The 23,541-nt window shown below is 36.3% G+C and overlaps 2 protein-coding genes across 7 annotated transcripts in view; one reads left to right on the forward strand and one right to left on the reverse strand.

Annotated features, from left to right (window-relative positions):
* The window catches only part of ERC1 (ELKS/RAB6-interacting/CAST family member 1), a 503,328-nt gene that overhangs the window by 216,853 nt on the left and 262,934 nt on the right, over positions 1 to 23,541 (reverse strand). The window lies entirely within an intron of this gene.
* Positions 21,873 to 22,008, forward strand: LOC139005246 (thymosin beta-4-like). The gene is given in 2 exon segments (XM_070407553.1): positions 21,873 to 21,965; positions 21,967 to 22,008. Coding segments are annotated over 2 exon segments (135 nt in total).

The raw sequence follows: 23,541 nt of genomic DNA on the forward strand, positions 1-23,541 counted from the left end.
AAGAGACAAATTTGACTAATAACAGATTTAGTATAAACATAAATGATTTTTGTTTTATACTATTAAAAAGAATTTCTTTTTAAAGAAACAGATAGAATGAAATCAGGTAAGGCAGAAGTAGAGTTTTTTCAAGGAAGGCAGGAATAATATAGAGAATACTCAGAGAGGAGACAGAATCCTTTAAAAAGACCTGAAAAAAAAACACTCAGGAGGAGATGACCGAATGCTGAACCATGAAAAACTAAGAGCTACATATGTACTTTACAGTGATTTCCACTTACTCTGGGTGGTTCCCAAATCAAATTTAAATAAACATGTCCATTTTAATTCAGAAACAGAAAATACACTGATAAAATACATTATTGCCAAAAACTAACTTCAACCAGGTAACCCATCAGCCACCTGCACCAATCAAGGGTTTCTCAGGTTGCTGCTTGCCAAGAAATAATGTAGGTGACAATGAACCTTTTGAGAGGCAGAGGTGAGTGAAGGCAGAGACAGGGGGGTCTGCCATTCATTGACTGCCATAATATCAATTTGCGTGACAGTAAAACTGAGAGCATCTGGAGACAAAACTATAGTATAACAAAACAGAGTTGTTAACAGACCCCCTATAGTGCCTCATACCTAACCACAGTCTCCATATTGATTGGTAACAGCTGCTAAACAATGATAATAAACAGATACATTTTGGTTTCTGCTTTTTTGTGTGTCTTTTCAGAAGTGATCAAGTTAATGTTCTCAGCTAATAGCATCTTCAGTCTCAGTTGCTGTCAGAATATATATTATGCAGATCTCATATATCTGCTACCTTTACATAAACATATATCACTGTCTGCCCTTTTGAAAACTGCCAATAAAGATGATTTCATTTTATCAGTTTAATTAATGTAAAATCTCATCTAAAACTGAATTGAACTGATATACCAAGGTATGCTCTTATGACACAAAATCAGTAATGAATAGCACTATTTATACAAGCTCAAATTAAGTGTGGGACATATGCATCTTTTATAAACTTATCTTAATACATCTAAAAGAAATCTCCCTCCCATGTGTCTTTCACTACCCCAGGTAAGAAATGGTATCAGTATCCTATATAACTTGGAGACATATTCTATACGTGCACAAGCAAGCATGTATAAATAATCTATTTTTCCTTTCTACCCAAAAGGAAGCCCACTCTATGAATCTAAACTTTTTGGTAAAATTTTAATTGAAATACAACATACAGAAAAATACACAAATAATAAATGTACAACATGAAGAAACTTCTCAAAACAAATACACCTATGTAATCAGCACAGACCAATAAACAGAACATTACCCAGTATCCCAGAAAGCTCCCTCATAACCCCTGTCCAGGTAGAGTAATTAATTCTAACTAGAGGCCCGGTGCACAGATTTGTGCACTGGTGGGGTCCCTCGACCTGGCCTGTGGGGATTGGGCTGAAACCGGCTCTCTGACATCCCCTGAGGGGTCCTGGATTGTGAGAGGGCGATTTTTGGGTGATGCACCCCAGAACTGGGCTCCCTCCTCTCTGGTTCTGGGTGAGTCACGCGAGAAATGCAGCTGCCAAGTCACCACAGCTCGGCAGCTCCTGCGTTGAGCATCTGCCCTCTGGTGGTCAGTGCGTGTCATAACTACCGGTTGGAGCATCTGCCCCCTGGTGGTCATTGCGCATCATAGCTACTGGTCAAACGGTAGGACGGTCTTACAGTCGCTTAGGCTTTTATATAGATACTCTAGGTTACTTTTGTCTATTTGTTTTAACTTTATACAAATGACATTAAATAGTATATGATTCTTTTCACTCAGTGTTATGTCTATGAGATTCATCCATTTGTTGTTTCCCTCTAAGACCAGGACCAAGAATTATAGTTTTATAATTCTTATAGCCACATGATATTCCACTGTGTAAAGACAATGAAATTTACTGAGGGTATTTTTGATAAATGGAAGTTTTTTATTTTAATGAAGCTTAATTTTTCCTTTACATCATTCAGTGTTGCTGGCTTTTTGTTTGTTTTTCTAATTTTAATTCTCACCCAAGAATATGTCTCTCTTGATTTGAAGGGGGCAGAGAGGGGTGGTGGGGAGAGGGGGAGAGGAGGAGGAGGAGGAGAGAGAGAGAGAGAGAGAGAGAGAGAGAAACCTGAGTAAGGGCCCTGAAAGGGAATTGAACCCGCCAACTTTTGGGGTATGGGATGATGCTCCAACCAACTGTGCCACACCAGCCAGGGCCACATTCAGAGCTTTTTGTACACTAAAATAAAATGGTGTCTACTTCAAGGATATGAGAATATTCTATTCTTCTAAATCCTTTATTGGATTACATGTTTCACATTTGGATCTACAATACATACACAACTGATTTTTGGGTATGATGTAATGATCAAAATTAATTTTTATCAATATAGATATCCAACTGACTCAGCACTATAAAGACGAGAACTTCAATAGTCATGGTCGGAAGGTACTTTAGGCTTATTTGGCAAAACATCACAAATTATTTAAAGAGTACTTACAAATTATAAAAAACAAGTTAACAATGCTTTATATTGCACATAACCAACATTAAATTTCATAAATGAGCAATGTGAAATATTATATGCATATTAAAAAGGAATATGTATATATTCTAGAACCAAGAGCAATACACCTCTGATTACTTACTAACCATGAGCTTTGTTTATAACAGTTATTCAAATGTAATCCCTAAATCCTCTGTAATAGGCAATTACCATTCTTATTTTGTATTACTTATTCCCTTGAATTTCTTTATTTTTACCTTTGATGCATATATTCTAAAATAAATCATTACTTAGTTTCATCACTTTAAGAACACTGTATAAATGGAATCTTCTTTCTTATTTCATCCAACATTATGTTTTTACCATGCATATAAAAAAGGGCCCACCATATGTGTATATTCCAGAATCAAAAGCAAAACCACTCAGGAGCTAAAAGCGATGACTGCCAACAGCATTGAGTACCACAGCACCCAGATTATGGTTTCCCACTGAACTGAATGAGCTCCTTTGAAAAATGGCTGATTCCAGATTTGCGGCAAGAAATGTACAAAAGATGAATTTTGCACATCTTATGCCAGAAATTAGAAAGGCATTATAATAAATAGGGATCATGACACAGAAACACTGATAACACAACCACAATAATACATCATAAGAAAGAAAACTATAGACAAATACTCCTTAGGAATACAGAAGCAAGAAAATACTAGAAAACAAACCCCAGGAATTTATCCCAAGAATGCAAGGCTGTTTTAACATATAAAGTTCAATGTAATAAACTATATTAGAATACAGGACAACAATCACATGATCATCTCAAAAGAATGAAGAAAAGAATTTGACAATTTCTAACAACTTTTCATGATAAAAACATTCAACTAACTAGAGACAGAGAAGAACTTCCTCAACCTAATAGAGGGACTCTATGAAAAACCCACAGCTAACATCATCTTTAATTAATGCTTTCCCTCTCAGACCAGGACCAAGAATGAGATCAGAATGTCTGTTTGTATCACTTCTATTTACTACTGTACGAGAGATTATAGTAAAAAAAAATTTGGCCACACAAAAAAAATAAAAGGTATCCACATTGGAAAGAAAGATAAAACTTTCTCAAGTTGAAGATGACATGATCTTACAGAGAAAAAACCTTAGAAATCCACTAAAAAACTAACAAGTACACAAAGGTTTAATGATATAAGACCATCATAAAAAAATCAATTATATATACATACATAAGCAATGAATATTCCAAAGAAAAATTAAGAAAATAATTCCATTAAAAATAGCATTAAAATATTGCTATGAAAAATGTCCGAGATTTTATGGCCTATGTTTTATTCTAGGGTTTTATGGTTTTGGGTCTCTAAGTCTTCAATCTCAATCTATTTTGAATTAATTCTTGTGTATGGTAAAGAAGGTGATTTACTTTCATTTTTGCATGTACCAGTCCAATATTCCCAACACCATTTATTGAATAGACTATCTTTACCCCATTGTATATTTTTGCCTCCTTTGTCAATATTAATTGACTATAAAGGCACAGATTTATTTCTGGCCTTTCTATTCTCTTCCCTTAATCTATTGCACTGTCTTGTAGCAATATTTTTCTGATATATCTCCTCAGGCAAGGGAAACAAAAGAAAAAATAAATAAATGGGGTTATTATCAAACTGAAATATTTTTGCATAGCAAAGGAAACCATCAACAAAATAAAAAGACAACCCACTGAATGGGAGAACATATTCACCAATGATAGATCTGATAAGAGATCAATATCCAAAATTTATAAAGAATTTAAAAAACTCAACACCAAAGAAAAAACCCACACCAAACAATCTAATTAAAAAATGGGCAAAGGACCCTAGCCGGTTTTGCTCAGTGGATAGAGCGTCGGACTGCGGAGTAAAGTGTCCCAGGTTCGACTATGGCCAAGGGCACATGCCTGGGTTGTGGGCTCGACCCCCTCCCCCCCAGTGGGGGATGTGCAGGAGGCAACCAATCAATGATTCTCTCTCATCATTGATGTTTCTATCTCTCTAGCTCTCTCCCTTCCTCTCTGAAATCAATAAAGAGATATTTTTTTAAAAAAGCCAAGAGCTCTCTTTAAAAAAAAAAAAAAAAAACGGAAAGAAAAAAAAAATGGGCCAAGGACCCGAATAGACACTTCTCCAAAGAGGATATTCAGATGGCCAATAGACATATGAAAGGATGCTCAATGGCACTAGTCGGCAGAGAAATCCAAATTAAAACTGCAATGATATATTACCTCATACCTGTCAGAATGGCTATCATCAACAAGTCAACAAACAAGTATTGGCAAGGATGTGGAGAAAAGGGAACACTTATGCACTGTTGGTGGGAATGCAGATTGGTACACCTGCTGTGGAAAGCAGTATGGAGTTAAACCCAAAAATTAAAAATGGAACTGCCTTATGACCCAGCAATTCCACTTCTGGAAATATATCCAAAGAAACCAGGAACACTAATTCGACAGAATATATGCACCTCTGAGTTTATTACAGCGTTATGTACAATAGCCAACATTTGGAAACAGTTCAAATGTCAGTAGATGAATAGATAAAAAAAAGCTGGATACATTTACAAAACGGAATACTATGCGGCCATAAAAAGGGAAATCTTACCCTTTGGGACATTATGGATGGACCTGGAGAGCTTATGCTAAGTGAAATAAGCCAGTCAGAGAAAGACAAGTATGATTTCACTCATATGTGGAATCTAATGAACTAACAAGCAGATTCATACATACAGAGCAGGCTGACAGCTGCAAGGGATGGGGGAAGCTGGGTAGGTGTGGGTGTGAAGGAATTAAGCAAAAAGGGGGGAAAGAAAAAACTCATGGACATGGACAATAGTGAGGTGACTACAGGGAGGGCATAGGGGAGGAAATGGTGATAGAAGGAGACTTGACTTGGGGTGGTGAACACACAATACAGATTGTGTGTTTTAGAATTGTGCTCTGAAACCTGTATAATTTTGTTAACCAGTGTCACCCCCATTAAATTCAGTAAAAAGGAGAAAAATAGCATCAAAAAGAAGGAAATACCTAAGTATAAATTTCACAAAAGAAATGCAAGATATATAGACGAGATTGAAATATATTGTTGAAAGAAGTTAAAGAATATTTACATAAATGGAAAGACATCATGGTCATGGATCAAAAGGCTTAATATTGGTAAGATTGCAATACTCCCCAAATCCATCTACGAGTTCAAGAGTTCAACGTTATCCCTATAAATCCTCTGGTTGCCCTTTTTTTTGTTTTGTTTTTGCAGAACTTGACAAGCTGGTCCTAAAATTCATATGGAAATAAAAAGAAGCCAGAATAATATAAGTAATCTTGAAAAAGGAAAATAAAGTTGGAGGACTCATACTTCCCAACTTCAAAATGGAATACAAAGCTTTGGGATAGTAGTGGCATAAGGATGACAAAGAGAGTAAGAGAAAAAAATTGAGAGTCCCAAAATAACTTTTCTGATCAACTGATTTTTCTGAGAAAAGTGTTAAGGCAGTACAGGGAGGAAAGAATATTCTTTTGAACAAAGGGTGCCTATTTCCTCACATTTTAAATTTCCCATGACATTGACTTCTTGATAAAAGTGTCACTTGTCCTACACAATATTCCATATTTTTGATTCACTTGATTTTTTCTTTTTATAGCTATTTATGCTGTTCCTCTTTTCCTCATGTTTCCTATAAACTGAAACTTGTAATCTACAGAATTCATTTGATTTGGAGACACGCGTGTGCATGCGTGTGTGTGTGTGTGTGTGTGTGTGTGTGTGTCTTTCTGACAATAGCACTCCATAGGTGAGGCTATGCAGTTCATGAAACATCACACAAAGAGACACACAGAGGTGTCTGTCTTACTTTGAGCAATAGCATTGATTAGTTGGTTCAGATGGCAAGAGCCTGATTTCTTCATTATAAATTTCTCAATCTTTTACCAAATTCTTTTATCATTTCAATAATAATCAGTGAAGTTAAACATATTTCATTTGTTTAGGGGCCAGTGTATTTCTTCCTTGAAACTCTCAATCAAATCTCTGTACACCAACCCCCCGCACTACCACCCCCCATTGTTTTTCTTATCCTTGTTGATTTGGAGGAATTTTAAACATATAAATGAGCATATACTCTAGATAACAACCTTTCATCAATTATATGTGTAGCAAATCTCTTCCAGTTTGTGGCTTATGTGTTCCTTTCATTATGTTTTTTTTAACTTTTAAAAAAAATTTATTTTAGAAAGAAGAAGGAAGAGAAGGAGGGAGGAAGGAAGGGAAGGTGCAGGGGGAGAGACTGATTTGCTGTTCCACTTATTTATACTTATTTATGCATTCACTGGTTGATTCTTGCACGTGCCCTGACCAGGGATCAAACCCACAACCTTAGTGTATTGGGGTGACACTCTAATCAACTGAGCTACCTGGCCAGGGCCTCATTCTGATGTATTCTGATGATCTGAAATATCTTTAAATTATATGATCAAATTTATTAAGCATTTATTTTAGGATTTGTAACTTTTACATACTGTTTAAGAAATCCTTTCCTATATCTATAATAATAAAAGCATAATATGCTAATTAGACCAGACGTCCTTCTTTCTGGACAAAGGCCGAGGCAGAGGCGGCAGAGGCCCCTGGCCGCAGGGGTGGCAGGTGGGGGCCCGCACCAAGGTCCTTACCTGAATTTCATGCATCAGGCCTCTAGTTATACTATATTAATGATACTATACTATATTAGTGATATTTCCAACTTTTATATTGCCTTCAGTAGTATAATGAAGTAGTGGTCCCAATTATTCATTCCTCTACAGTAATAGCATATGTCCACATCACTGCCAAAGCCATATGATGGAGACAAAGTACATTTCCTTGACCCTAGATTTTAGCTTAGCTATGTGACTTGCTTTGGACAATAGGATGTCAGCAGATCAGACACAAGATGAGGCTTGCAATATGTGTGATTAGAATGCATTTCTACCATTGCCAAAACACACACACACACAAAAATAGAACAAAAAAATAACAACCATGTACTGAATAGCTGTTGCCTCTCAGCTGGGTCCTAGAATAAGCCATGAGGACCACAGCCACCCTAGTCAGCAACTAAAGCAGAGCCAACCATGTTAACCCTCCAATCTACATGACTGAGAAATAAATTTTTATTATTATATGTAGTATTAGTAAGGGTTCTACAGTGAAACAGAACCAGTAAGATGTAGTATACTGAATACAGTGTGTATGTGTGTATTTATGCATATACATACACATAAACATATACTGTATTCAACATATACCCTGTTGATTCTGTTTCTCTGGAGAATCTTGACAAATAAAAAAATACATTAATGTTTTATTTAGTAATATAATTCATTATAATATTAATATATCATACTATATTAATATATAAAATATACTATGAAATATATTTTATAAGGGATTGGTTTATATGATTATGGAGGCTGACAAGTGCCAACATCCACAGAGTGAGTAGGCAAGCTGGAAACCCAAGAGGAGAGTCCATGGTGTCATTCCAGTCCAAAGGCTGACAAGCTCAAGACCAAGGAAGAGCCAAAGTTTCAGGTCCACTCCAAAGGCAGGCAAAAACTAGTATCCCAGTTTGAACACAATCAGGCAGGATTTATTCTTATTCAGGAGAAGGGAATCCTTTTTGTTCTATTCAGGAATTCAACTGACTGAAGAATGAATAAAACAGGGTGAGAGCCACCCACATTAGGAAGTGATTGCTTTACTCAAGTCTTTGGATTTCAACATTAATCTCATTCAAAGACATGCTCACAAAAACATCCAGAAGAGAGTTCAACTAGATATCTGAGCACTCGTGGTTCAGTCAAGTTGACAAATAAAATTAACCATCACAATATGCTGTTATTTTGTGACTGTCTGTAATACAATGCCTCAATGAGAAGTGTTCAAAGAGTTTAAAAGGATTATATTTCACATGTAGTCTTTAATCCACCAGAAGCTGATTGTTTCATATGGTGTGAGGTAGAGGTACAGTGTCAGTTTTCCCCATAGGGATATCTAATGCCTCAATACCATTTATTAAAAACTAGAGGCCCGGTGCACAAAAGTTTGACAGTTATCAAATATATTTCTGTGCTTTCTATTATGTTCTACTGGTTTGCCTATCCCTGCACCAAAATTACATTGCTTTAATTGTTATAGCTTATACGTCTTGATATCTAAGATGCTTTTTGAAAAAGCATTTTAGCTATTCTTGAATTTCTACAAAAAATATTTGATTCTACATGTTCCAGGCACTGTTCTAGAACAGTTCATGTAAGAGATAAAATTAGAACTTTGATATCTTTCACAAAGTTGTATAATTTTTTTCATAAATATCTCAAATATTCTAATGAAATTTATTCTCAGGCACTTAATATGCTTTTTTAATGTTATAGTAAATAGTATCTTTTTTTAAAAAAAATCTGTTTGGCATAGTTTATAGAAATGCAACTGATTTCTGTATACTGATACTATATCCAGTAGCCTTCTTAAATGCTCTTATTTACCTATATATATTTTTTATTTACTATGTAGATAACCATATTATATCTGACTCATAGTTTTTTCTCTTTCCTTCTAATCCTTAGAAATCTGAGTTTCTTTTACTTGCCTTATTGCACAGCTCAGAATAATGACAGGATGCACTCTGTTCTGTGCCTGATCTTAAAAGGAATGTTTAAAAGTTTTATTATAAATAAGTAGTTCATCAAGTTAAGGAAACTCCCTCTATTGCTAGCTAGGTACGTTTTTAAACTAAAAATTAATATAAATTTTATGCATTTCTTGAGATGATCACATGACTTTTATTATCTTTTAATATGGTAGACTACAGTAATTAGGTTTCTAATGATACCAGTCTTAAAATCCTGAGATAAACTAAACTTCTTCAAGAATATTTTCCTTTTTCACATACACTAATTTTTGATGGGCAATAGTTTGTTTAGAAAGTTCATGGTTGAGAAACTTTTCCTTTCCAATATTAACTTTGTCAAGTTTTGATATGAAGTTATGTTACCCTTATAAAATGTCGGTGATTATTGTTCTCTTTTTTATTTTCTGAAACTGTTTCTGTTAGACTGAAATGACTTCTCCTTATATGTTTACTAGAGGCCCGGTGCATGAAAATTCATGCACTGGAGGGGGGGTCCCTCAGCCCGGCCTGCCCCCTCTCACAGTCCGGGAGCCCTCAGGGGTGGGAGGCAACCCAGCAATCAGGGGAAGGTGATGCCCCATCACACCTCTGCTGCTGCCACTGCCGGCAGTGCAAGCCTCGGCCGACCCTTGTTACCTGAGCCTAGGGCGGCCCTGGGCAGCTGGGCAGCTGACATCCGAGGCTTGCCTGAGCCTTGGGCTGGCCCTGGGGGGCCGAGGGGACTGGGGGACTCCAGAGGCAGGCACGTGGAGCGGCCAGGCCTTGCTGCACGTCTGCCACCCCAGTGGGGCTGAGAGGACTGGGTGCCACCATCTTGTGGCTGTGGGCGCTGCCATCTTTGAGGACAGGGCAGTCAATTAGCATATTCCCTCCTTATTGGCTGTGGGTGCTGCCATCTTTGCAATAGCATGAGGGTCAATTAGCATATTCACTCTTTATTAGATGGAATTAAAAATCACCAGTTGAACTCCTGGGCTTAAAGTTTGTGGGAGGGAAACTTTATTACTGACTTTTTTCTTTTCAGGTTATTGTTTTCATATTTCACTAGTTTTGCTAAATTCCATTTTTCTTAGTATTTATTCATTTAGTCTAAATTTTCAAATGTACTGACAAAAACACCCTGTCTCTTTTTAATACTTGCAGGACTTGTAGGATGAGCCCTTTATCATTCCAAAAATTGTTCACGGTGCCTTCCTTCTTTTTATTTTTTAGTCTCACCAAAGGCCAGTCAATTTTCTTAGTGTTTTTAAATGACCAATTTGGGGCACTGTAACTACTTTTTTAATAAGTGGAGAAAGGTTGGTTGTTATTAGATTCTCTACCATGGGCTGCCATCGACTTTTTCTTTTGGACTGTCAACATACAAAAAAAAACCGTTCAAGTTCAACAGCTCTCAAGTACTTATCTTTAAATTCCCCATCTATTCATCCCCTGATCATGTGGTATTTTTCTTTCATTGACTGGCTTATTTCACTTAGCATAATGCTCTCCAGCTCCATCTATGCCGTTGCAAATGCTAAGAGTTCCTTCTTTTTTACACATGAGAATTTACTTTCTTGCCAATTTATGAATACATATTTTATTAGCTATCTTCAATTGTTTCTGTGGAGTTATTTTCCCAGCATCTAGTCTGCCATGTTTATTGACATGTTTTATCTTTCATTACATTCTTTCATTTACAGAATTTTGCTTGTTACTAAAACATAATTTTCTTAAAGATTGCTTAATTTTCCCAATCATGTGAGTGTGAGGCCCTCAAGGTATTTCTACCCCAGACCACACATTCACTCAAAAAAGTTTGAAAGCATGTTAGTATTTAAGGCAAGAATGGTACCATAAAGCAGGGTTTCCAAATAATCATCTGACGTGTGCTCTGGCTCCAAGACAGAGAACCAGTCTCAAGTTCAAATTGAAATACTTCGCACTTTCTGTTACTTTTCCATAATCCCGAGAAGACATTCCACTATCTCTATTTGGATATCTATTCCATTACATGCCTACCACACAGCAGTTGTATAGTTTTGGATATAGTCACTAAGAAATGATGGTAATGAAAGTTGAGAAGAAAAGAAGAGATACATACCATACTAAACAATGAAAAAAATTCTCCACAATTTAAAAATGTGGTTGAGGTCACAGTACAATTTTCAAAAGCACATGTTTTAAGACATAAAAAAAAAGATCAGGCAAGAGCTGTGATTCAAGTATGTAACTTAGCTGCCTCCAGTAACATATTATGGAGGAAACACAGGGCTTGATAGTATACAGTGCCAGAAGGGCCAGATGGTTTGCTTAAATCACAAGCTAATAAACTTTTACTCAAAATAAAAAGGGAATAAATTATGACTTTACCACAGACCCATTTTCCTTAAGAAAGCAAAGCAACTGGGTGCTTCAGGTGCTGGCAAAGACTGCAACTTCAAGTTTCCAACCTTCTGTTCCACAACTGAGAGTAAAAGACTTTCTGTAGCTTCAAAGATGCTTATTGAAAATCTTATTATAATTTCTTGGGAGATTAAGAGGCATAAATCTCCTAAGGGTGTGTTTGGGCGGGGGTGGGGGGTTGAGGGGAGGAAGAATAACAAGAAAATAAGAGTGTACAAAAAGAAAATTATCTAGAGGTTAAGAATTCATCATGTAAGTCAGATGATTTTCATTTGAAAAGTCCACTATTTTCTTAATTTCAAGAAAATTACAGATCAAGACCTAATGTTTTACAATTACAAAAAAAAAAAGAAAAGAAAAGAAAAAAAGGTGCCAAGCTTGAGGTGAGGAGCGTTTTTAAAGTATTAGTGAGAATGTATGTACCTACCTACATACATACATACATACATACATTCAACCATTCTCTTCTAACAAACTCCTTTAGGTACCTCATAATCACTACTAATAAGAATTTGAGTTTACAGAATTCCTAATGGAGTTTTATGGTAGTGTTTACACTAGAAATCTCTTTTTCCCCAATATGTTTTTTTGGCCAATGCATGTAATTCTTTGACAAGATATATACCAATAGTACAGTCCTTTATGAATATGGAATAGCTATAATTATTGCAATGATGATAGTAACAGCAACTTACATTACATGAATACTTTGAAGTACTCTAAATATTTTACATGGGTTGACTCATTAAATCCTCAAAATGATGCTATGAGGTTAGTATTAGATATTATTATTATCCCCATTTTTAGAAAACAGGTTTAGAATTTAAGTGCTGTATTGAAGGTCATACAACCGGAAGAGGCTGATCAAGGGTTCCAACCTAGACGGTCAGACTCCATTGTATTCACACTTTGCTATAATGTTATCAGTGTTCAAAAAGTCCCCAAACAGCTTTCTACAAGTGTATCTAAAGAATCACTCTGAGGAGTGTTCCCATGCCCACTTTTACATCTTTCCATCCTTCCTTTCTCTCCCTTCTCTCCTCCTCCAAAATGCTGATTTCCTACTAGGTACCAGATAATTTATGTTATGCATTGAGGGCACAACAGAAAGCAAAAGACATGTTTCTCTATCACTCTTGAGCTTAGAATCCATACAGGAATTTAGTAACTAATTCATAAATATATAATTATACATTGTGAACAGATATGTAAGAAGTTACAGGAAGCTGTAATAGTAAGTAACATGAGGTTCTGATCTATGTTTTGGGGGCCTAGACAAAATTTCCCCAAGTAAGTCAATGGACCAGAAAGGGATTCCAGCTTCAGGTCCCAGCATGTATAGTAGCCCTGAAGTGGGAAAGCACATATCTACAAGAGAAGATAAAAAAAAAAAAAAAAATCCAAGTATCACAAGCTTTCAGAACAAAGGAAAGAAGGGGACAAATGTGGCAGGAGAGGAAGGAAGGGACCAGATGTGTAAAAAGATCGTGTAGGTCATAGTGGGTACTTTGCTTTTATCCCCAAAGCAACAGGAAAGTACCAAAGGGTTCTGACAAAATAGAGGGGCAAGAGGGCTTAGAATAGTAAAATCAGAATCTACACTAATAAAAGAGAAACATGCAAATTGGTGTCACTCTGCTACGCCCACCAGCCAATCAGGATGAGTATGCAAATTAACCCAACAAAGATGGTGGTTAATTTGCATATGCAGGTGCAGAGCGAAGACTGAAGACAGCATAGAAGGAAGCCAAGTGCTGCAGAAGGGAGCGAAGTGGCGGAGAAGGGAGGGAGCCGAGGCAGAGGAGACGGAAGCGGAGCCAAGGCAGTGGACACGGAAGCGGAGCTGAGGCAGCGGACATGGGAGCGGAGCCAAGGCAGCGGACACGGGAGCGGAGCCGAGGCAGCGGACACGGAAGCGGAGCCGAGGCAGCGGACACGGAAGTGGAGCCAAGGCAGCGGACACGGAAGCGGAGCCGAGGCAGCGGACATGGGAGCGGAGCCAAGGCAGCGGACACGGGAGCGGAGCCGAGGCAGCGGAGACGGGAGGGAGTGAGGCAGCTGAGACGGGAGGGAGCGAGGCAGCAGGAAGCCCTATTCTTGCAGGAATCTTCCTGCAATGGGCCTCTAGTTATGAAAATAATGGACCAAGGAATTAAACTGAATAGAGAGGAAAGCAAAGACAGTCTAATGGATTAGAATACACCAAGAGACAAGTAAGTTCAAATGATGTGGAAAGATAGTTGTAGTGGTAATACTTGAACAAGAAAATTAAAATGATACAAAATTGTGATTAGAGTGGAAGATGCTTAATGAGTGAAGCCAGAGGTAGACTAGATAACAACAAGGTCTAGAATGCTAGATATAAAATGAAGGAAGTCAATGGAGGCAAAGGACAACTGGTAACAAACTGAGAAGACGAAGTAACAAATGGGTGATCCATGTAGATTCTGGTTAGTGAGATAACAAAAGTCTTCACTGAAAAGCTTCAATGCTATAGCTAAATAACATAACCCTTAAAGAAGCAATGAGTCTTATAAGAAGGTGATGGAATAATACAATGCCCCAGGAAACAAGGATGTGAGTCCTACCTCTAACACTAAGATCTCGGGATAAATACTTAGCACCAGAAAGGGTTGTTGGAGTTTCCAGGGGAGAGGCCAGATTACACTTCAGGCAAAGAAGGTGAAAGATGGTTTAAGAAGAAAACTAAGAATGCACGTACCAGTGCCTGGCACAGAGAAGAAAGATACTCGGTGAATATTTGTTAAATGAATGAAGACAGATGAATTTGTAAATTTTGGTGACTTAGTAGGGAGATGTTAAAGGGGTAAGAAGAGTTGGAGAGCTGGATTAAGGCAAGAAAGTACTGACCAATACAGGGATGATGGTAAAGTATAGGATAGACCAGGCGCCATTTTTTAGACAATGATGAACTCCAGGAAGAGAGGTACAGTAAAATTAACTCCACTAGGTTCTTTTTCTCCCCCATTAGATTCTTTGAGGAGGGTGGGCAATGGTGCCATTGGAATAACATCAAAATAAATTAGATGCTACCAAAATAAGAATTTAAAATTTTTATTTTTGCTTTTGGTCCACAGTTACATGCATATGACATACAATAGTGTTGATTATAATTTTCTATCCCATTCATTGAAAATAAAATATCCTAAGTGATTCTTGAGGTAACCTAACAGAAACAGATATCACTGACTTCAGCAGTGTATTAAACTTAGGAATTGTCAGGTACTGTTGCTATCTTTTACTCCTGATTTTATGAAGAACCCACATATGAGTAGGAGTCACAGATACAGCACTGAAGAAGAAACCATAGAAACCCATATTTCCACAATTCAACTTTGGGAGTCACTAGATTTCTTCACTTTTTATATATTATTGCATTTCTCCAATAAGTCAACACTGCCAAACGTTTGTGAGAACAAATAATCCACAAATGACTTTAAATAATTAATGTGCTCCATGGTTGAGGAATTTTCAAAATGTTTTTACTCTCTCAAAATATGGCTAACATTCCCATAGGATATGTAACAATGCCGGATATTTCTATAAAAGAGTATGGTTTATAAGTATCCACAGGGTAAGACTGACTTGTAGATGAGATAAACTCACACTGATTGGCTGGATTCCCTCACTGGCAACTCTCTTTATGTTTCCAGTGATATTATGCTGAGGTAACAAATCTTCAACTGAAGAAAAATTTTAAGAGAGTGGAACCATGACAATGTGAAATGCCTCTTTTTTCAAGCCCTCTCAATTTTCCTTTTCTCTTAAAAAAAATCAACTCAGAGACCTGGGGGTAGATAAATGCTATAACAAGCACTCACCATTCTGAGATGAAGCCTAAAAAAAAATCAGACATCAGTAAAATGTGCATACACACTTCCAAAGCAAAGCAAATGTCCCCCTGCCCCTATACTCTCATGCCACTGATGGCCAGTGTTTAACTCACTGCCAACTCTATTTAGGTGATTTTGTGAGTAACACAGCATCAAAACTAAAAATCTGAATTAAAGCACTGAAAATTATTTTTTTCAGACGATTGTTACTTGATTAATGTCTCCTATAATTTGCTTATTTTTAGCCACAAACAGGCTGTACCAGAATCAAGTAAAACAAAAATTAATAATTTCCTGGGTCCACATAAACTCTATAGTTCCTCTCTAACTCTTGGAAGAAAGGACTGAAATAATCTTAATAACATCACATTTTCTTTCTCCAGCAGCAACAAAGATGTGGCCATCACCATTTTATACTCTTCTGCATCTGGGTCTGAGACTTCTTTATATTTTATTAGGGTTTGTGAGAAATTAGTAATTCAGGAAAAGAAATAAAAATAGAGGTGGAAAGACAAGACTGTCCTTGAACTTTCAGCTTTAGTAAATTCTCGCCTAAAAAACTTTTTTTTCTGCTTTGCTAGGAAGTCAGAGAAATGGGATAAAGTATGTGCTAGAAGGGCTATAGAAGTTGTTTTGAAAGAAATTTCTTTCTTGGTTGAAATAATTTAACATGGAGAAAACATTAATTCCATTTCATTACAGAAAACAGCAATCCCCTCACTAGTATAAAGTCACCAACAGAGAACAGAGCATTTAGGGCTTGAGCCCTTTTTCTGAGATCAAATGAACAATTTGAATCAAACAGCTTTATACTGTTTCCTTAAGTTTTCAACAATAAAAATAAAAGTTTATTGGCATTTTAATTGAAAATTTTAATCCTTATTTGCATTGCTGAAAAATAAACAGCTACCTAGGAGTAAACAGATATTTCATTAATTAGGGACATATTTTTGTAGACAAAACATTATTTCAATAGAAACCCTGGAAAATGGATAAAGAAAATATTGGCCAATGAAATGACAGTTATTTGATCTCATCAAACGTTTACTATTACCCAAAGGAGAAAAGTAAAAGGGTAGAATTAAATGTCTGGCAACCGAAGGATACCAAAAGGGAACTCATAAGCATCACATGAATGTGTGTATGTATACATACATACATCCATATATACATACATACCCCTCACACATATAGGATTATTGTAGCCATAATAAGAAGGCTCAACATTTGTAGAGAGGCTTTATAGCCTACCAAAACACTTGTGGGGATAATAACTTACTCCACACAGATGAGGTTATAGAGGCTTAGAAAGAATACAGAACTTACCCGAAATCACACTGGTAAACAGAAGAAATAGACTCCACATCACCTAACTTCTGGTTTAATGCACTTACACTAACCCTTATTGCCTTTTTATTTATTCATTAAAGAGGGTGGAGATAAAAGGAAAAGACAAATGAGTGCCAAAACAGACATGCCACACACAAAAACTATCTGTGGTGTAGGATAAATCCTGCTGTGCAAATTTCTCTAGAAGATATGTTTCAATGAAAACATCCAGGAAAATGCAGCCAAGGAGAACATAAACTGCATATAAAAATCAGTAGGAAGCCATCTGGCTCTCATGACTTCACCTTCAGCCATATCTTGGATGACTGCCTCTATCATCAATAACTTGGTTTATCAAACTTCTCAGTAGGAGATAACAGAATAAGGGCCAAACACCCCAAGAACTCATTACAAGCAAACTAAATATCATCTGTTATAGATCTGCCACAAATTCCAAGAGTGCTTCCCACCCAGTGAAGCAGTGGTGATTCAGTTTAGACAGAAGTACATAAACATGTCTACTTTGAAAACCAGTATCTATAGACTCTGGCACTCATCTCTGTGGTTCAATTTTTGTGCCAAGGTTTTATTTCTTTTCCACTGCAGTTAATTTTTTCATTTGATTACAACTTTTGAAAATATAGATGTGGTCCCTTTGTTGAATAAAAAGGAAAAAAATCAAGCTGAAATTTAGAGACAGGTATTTCCTGAACTTCTGGAACAATACAATCATGTACAATCTTATCAAAAAAATTTCAAGAGGAAGAAACTATAGTAACAAAAAAGATAAACACAAATGCATTTTTTAAAAGAAGTTGTGTAAATAGATATTTTTTTTGGTCATAGCATCACATGTGGTTATTTCCTGGGGGCTTCAGTTTTCCTTCACAGTTTCTTTAGTTGTTGTCTACTGACACCATCTGGTAAAATTATAGAGCAAGTTATATTAGTGGCTAAAGCTTCTGCCAAGTTAACTTTATGTAAGAAAATTTTTTAAGAAATAAGGAAATAGGAGATCAAAGCAAAAGAATCTAAGGATTCCTAGTTTTTTATTCTTATACAGCACATAGGATGAGAAAGAAAACATGTAATTAAGAAAAGGTTATGTCACTGAGTTTTAATAACTTTAATTCTAGCTAACCCTCTCACTTCACATCATATATAAAATCTCCATACTTTTATTGCCATGTTATTTCTTAAGTTTTCTTTTTCTTTTTCAAGTATATTAAATATGACTCCATCAAAAGGATATCTTTTAGGGCTTTCAATATTCTAAAAGAAAAAATTCATATTGCTGCCTTGTCCTTATTATTCTTAAAGATGTATTCTGATCTTTTATTAAGAGTTTTATTAAAACTGAGATCTTTTGTTTTTAAGACAGAGATGAGATAATTATTTCAAAGTTGTATCCAGTATAACTGAATATTTTAAATAATATAAGGTAGTTTAGAATTTTAACTACAGAGTTATTTAAAAGTAGAGAAATGTCTGTCTAAACCAGCCGTGGGCAAACTACGGCCTGCGGGCCGGATCCAGCCCATTTGAAATGAATAAAACTAAAAAAAAAAAAAGACCGTACCCTTTTATGTAATGATGTTTACTTTGAATTTATATTAGTTCACACAAACACTCCATCCATGCTTTTGTTCCGGCCCTCCGGTCCAGTTTAAGAACCCATTGTGGCCCTCGAGTCAAAAAGTTTGCCCACCCCTGGTCTAAACTATGCAAATCAACCCTGAGAGTGTAGGTTTTAATTTTAGGCCATTCTTACTATAAATATTCAGAATCCGATTCTACTAAAGGGGGTAAAAACACAAAGAGAAACTAAAGAGAGTTTTAAAAAACATGGGAGAGTTTCATTTTATCTACCATAGGACTTATTCCACATTGTGAAGGTGGTTAGTACAATATTAATATGGATTTTCAATTCTTCTTTTGAACATTCATCTTGAGACATTTGAGTTTTTAGACTTGCTGTTATTTAAACATATTTGAGCAATTTCCATTAATAAGTGGAGAGAAATGCAGAATAATATTGGGTTGCCATTATACAGACTATATCATTTCTTTAAGTTAGAGCCCATTTCATACATCTTTCTAAGATCAAAAGGAGGAGAAGTCTAAACATGGAGATTTCTGCTATGGCAGGGTACAGCCATTTAACTTCTTTCAACAAGCCAGAGATGGCAGAATTCTCTTTGAAGTGGCAGCCCTGTTGGCCTTTGAAGTCCCTTGTCAATTGCAGAATGGCTCTGGTGGGGTTTGTTTTGTAGCCAGCTGTCACCATGAAGGCAGACATGACGTATTTCCAGCAGTCTCACTTCAGGGTCTGTCAAGTTACTGATTTCATAACCACTCACCATAACAAAGGAGATTCAAACTCACTGACATTACAGCAAGAGTCTACAATGAAACTTACTAGGTTCCTCTTGACAGAACTTGATTTAAATACTGAAACGATCATACAGTGGCAAAGAGAAAATGATTGTGAATTTAAATGTTACAGCTCCCCATATTCTTGAAACATTAAAAAGTATTATCCATATGTTTGTCAACAAAATGTTTTATAACATCTTCCTTTTTTAAAATGAAATATCTTTGAATAATAGCAGCTTCAATATTTACACTGACAAAACAGATGACTTCTCCAGAAATCAGTAAACTGCTTAAGAAGCAGTTTATATTGCTCACTTCCAAATGAATTTCTTTCTAAGACTGAATTATTCTATACATTTTTGAGAAACATTTGTATTTGTAATACTTTCAGAATTCACAGCTACTCACCTCAGAAACCCGCATCAGTTACTACTAACAGACTTTTAAGGGTAAAGAAAAAAGTATTGAGACATGTTAAGAAACTTCTATAAACTATAAATGTAGTCCATTACAGCACTATATAAAAGGAAACAATGGTAATAATATTTTAAATCTATTTTTAAGGTAGGGAGAGATGAGACAAATGTTGAAAAACTTAATGTCAAATTTTCTGATGATCAGAAGTATTAGTCCCACCAGAAGAAAATAAACTAGGATCAAAAAGATTTTCAAACTAATTTGGTCACACTCTATATTTTTTCTATAGAATGTTTTGAATTTTTACATGTTTTTATGAACATGGCTTACTGTTATTTCAGAGTTGAAGACTTTTAGCTAGCTCCCATTAGCCAAAAGATTAACAAGAGCAAAGCTATAGTGTTGTACATTCATCCTATAAGACATAATAAGTCCTTTGTTACCCACTGATGGATAGGTAAGGACAATGATGATTTCTAAAGTTTATTTTTCAATTATGGCTACCATGCTTTGAAATCAAACACTAAAAAAAATGTTATCTGCAAATGCATAATATCTACTCTAATTTTTTAAATCTGTAATTCTAAAATCTTTGAGTTTGCCAAAACCGGTTTGGCTCAGTGGATAGAACGTCGGCCTGTGGACTGAAAGGTCCCAGGTTCGATTCCGGTCAAGGGCATATACCTTGGTTGCGGGCACATCCCCAGTAGGAGATGTGCAGGAGGCAGCTGATCGATGTTTCTCTCTCATCGATGTTTCTAACTCTCTATCTCTCTCCCTTCCTCTCTGTAAAAAATCAATAAAACATATTTAAAAAAAAAAAATCTTTGAGTTTATCTGGTCAGATAATGTGCTTTATCAAATCATACGGAAAGGAATTAAAGAATAAAAACATGTAATAATTATTATAAAATTACCATTTAAACTTAAGTGATACTGCTATTATTGGAAGGTAGAAACAGTCAGAGGGGTCAGAATAAAATTTCATTCATTCACTCAATAAATATTCACTGAATGCCACTATGTAACAGACATGATGGTAGGTATTAAGGATATAATAAATAATAAACAAGACACAGGCCCTATCCTCAAGTAGCTTTCATTCTATTGGAGAAGATAGAGACAGTCCAAGTAATAGACAGTAAGTAATAATACAGTGTTGTAAAACAAATAGTATAGGGAGCTGATTAAAACATGGGAGAGACATATAACTCAGATTTGGAAGGTCAGAGGAGGTTTTATGAAAGAAGTAAAATTTATCCAGACAAGGGCAGGAGGCAGCCTATCAATGATTCTCTCTCATCATTGAGGTTTCTATCTCTCTCCCTTTCCATTCCTCTCTGAAATCAGTAGAAAATATATTTTAAAAAGAAAATGAGGGGAAGAAAACATTATAAATACAGTGGGGCCTTGACTTACGAGTTTAATTCGTTCCGAGACTGAGCTAGTTAAGGAGCTCGTTAAGGAGCTTGTTAACTCAAATTACTCTATCAACTCAATGCAAAAAATCGGCCGAGAGACAGCTGGTATCTCAAAAAACTCTTTAGTCGGGACACTCATAAGTCAAGGCCCCACTGTATTCAGATTAGTACAGGATTATGTTTATAAAACCAAAGAATAAATTGTCCACTCTCAGAATAGCTAAAAGGCAAGCCTGGCCAACGTGGTTCAGTGGTTGATTGTCGACCCATAAACCAGCAGGTCACAGTTTGATTCCCAGTCAGGGCACATGCCTTGTTGCAGGCCAGATCCCCATCCAGTAGGGGGCTTGGAGGCAGCTGATCAATGACTCATCATTGATGTTTCTATCTCTCTCTCCCTCTCCCTTCATCTCTCTGAAATCAATAAAAAACAAACAAAAGTAATTAGGCAATGGGGAAGACTGGGGAGTGAAACTATAATTCTTTTACTGCACATCACCTTCTGTAGGCTACCCAGCTATCAGTGCTGCTTCAGTGGTTTTGTTCTATTTGAAAAGTACTTGGTATCATGGTGATAAATACTGTGTAAGTGACTAGGTAGTTTTGCAGCCAATAGAAAATAGAGATTTTTATTCTTTTTTAAATTTATCTTTATTGTTGAAAGTATTACAGATATCTCATTTCCCCCCATTGATCCCCTCCACCCTGCACCTGTCCCCTGAGGTCTTGACCATACTATTGTCTTAATAAATCTTTAAGAATAAAAATAAATGGGACATTCGACAGCAGCCACTGCACAGACTGAACTCCACTTGCTCATGTGTCTAACTCTGTTTCCCATGCAACCATGTCTGATAAACCAGATATGGCTATGATTGTGAAATTTGATCAAGTTGAAAAGAAAACAGAAACACAAGAGAAACATCCACTGCCTTCAAAAGGAACAAACAACCCAATAGGAGAAGCAAGCAGGTGAATCATAATGAGGTGTGTGTCACCAACATGCACTGTACATTCCACAAGCACTGCCTTCGTATTTTACTTCTTTTAGCTATTTAACTGAAGATATAGAGATGTTGGATCAAATGTAGATGACTGTGCTACTCATTTTCACATCAAGAATCAAGAACTACTGACAATGAAGGCCATCTCTGCCTCTCCCATCTTCCTGTCTGGATGGCAGGGAAGGAAAAGACTTACATGTTAAAGGAAGAAGCTGAGACGACAGGGAAATTTAGAGTAAAAACCAAGCTGGTTCAAGATGTCCTGCAGGCCTTAAAATGCAGTTTCATCAAAAGTGCCATTTTTTGGTGACCCTTAAAAAGGCAAATTAGCCCTGACCAGTTTGGCTCAGTGGATAAAGCGTTGGCCTGCGGACTGGACTGAAAGGTCCCAGGTTCGATTCAGGTCAAGGGCATGTACCTTGGTTGTGGGCACATTCCCAGTAGGGAGTGTCCAGGAGGCAGCTGATCGATGTTTCTCTCTCATCGATGTTTCTAACTCTCTATCCCTCTCCCTTCCTCTCTGTAAAAAATCAATAAAATATATATATATTTTTTAAAAAGGCAAATTAATCTATAACTATCTAGCAAATCATTAGTAAAACCTTACGATCTTCTAGGTCAAGAATTTACACTTAATATATAAGCCAAATAACGTTAAAATGGCAATTTGAACAAAATGAGTATCACTATTAAAAATCAGTCTTTAAAATAAAAATCAGAATTCATGTGCAAATGTTAGTTATACTGAGAGGATGTATCTTCACTCAAAACATTCAAAAACATTCTTTCGGAACAAAACAAATCCAACTTATTAAGCCACAAGAGAAAGTCTTATTACATTAAAGGCATTTTAAAAATCTTAATTAGTAATCTATTTGAAAATGGCTACCTCAAAAATAAATTTATTCTAGCCCTGGCCAGTGTGGCTCAGTTGGTTGAATGTTGTCTCATGCACCAAAAGGTTGCTGGTTTGATTCCCAGTTAGGGCATATGCCTGCGTTTCACCTTCAATCCTGGGGGGGGGGGGGGGGGGTGCATGTAGAAAATAGCCATTCGATGTTCTGCTCTCACATTGATGTTTCTCTTTCTTTCTCCCTCTCTCTTCCTCTCTGTCTAAAAATCAATAAAAATATAGTTTTTAAAATAAATAAGTTAAAAAATTTGCTCTCAAAGTATACCAGACATGACATTTTCAAATACAATACAAAAGCATTTCACAATTTTTAACTTCATAAAAGCACTGCTGAACTAAGGATATTGCTCCCTAACGCTTGGTAATTCTGAGACTTGTTTAAGAGAAAAAATTTACTCTATGCTCATTTTAAGAAAATGAGTAAAGTGGACCAAATATATGGTGCAGGAAGATGATTTGACTTTGAGTGGTGAGCATACATGTATCATGGATATGTACACTTGAATATGTGATCTTCTTAACCAATATCACCACAATAAATTTAAAAAATATTTTTAAAGGGGGGGAAATGGACTCTCACATTCAACAAAATACAAAAC

This window comes from Myotis yumanensis, unplaced genomic scaffold (genome assembly GCF_028538775.1).
Source record: "Myotis yumanensis isolate MYYU_CA2020_CCGP unplaced genomic scaffold, mMyoYum1.0.hap1 SCAF_3, whole genome shotgun sequence".
NCBI lineage: Eukaryota > Metazoa > Chordata > Mammalia > Chiroptera > Vespertilionidae > Myotis > Myotis yumanensis.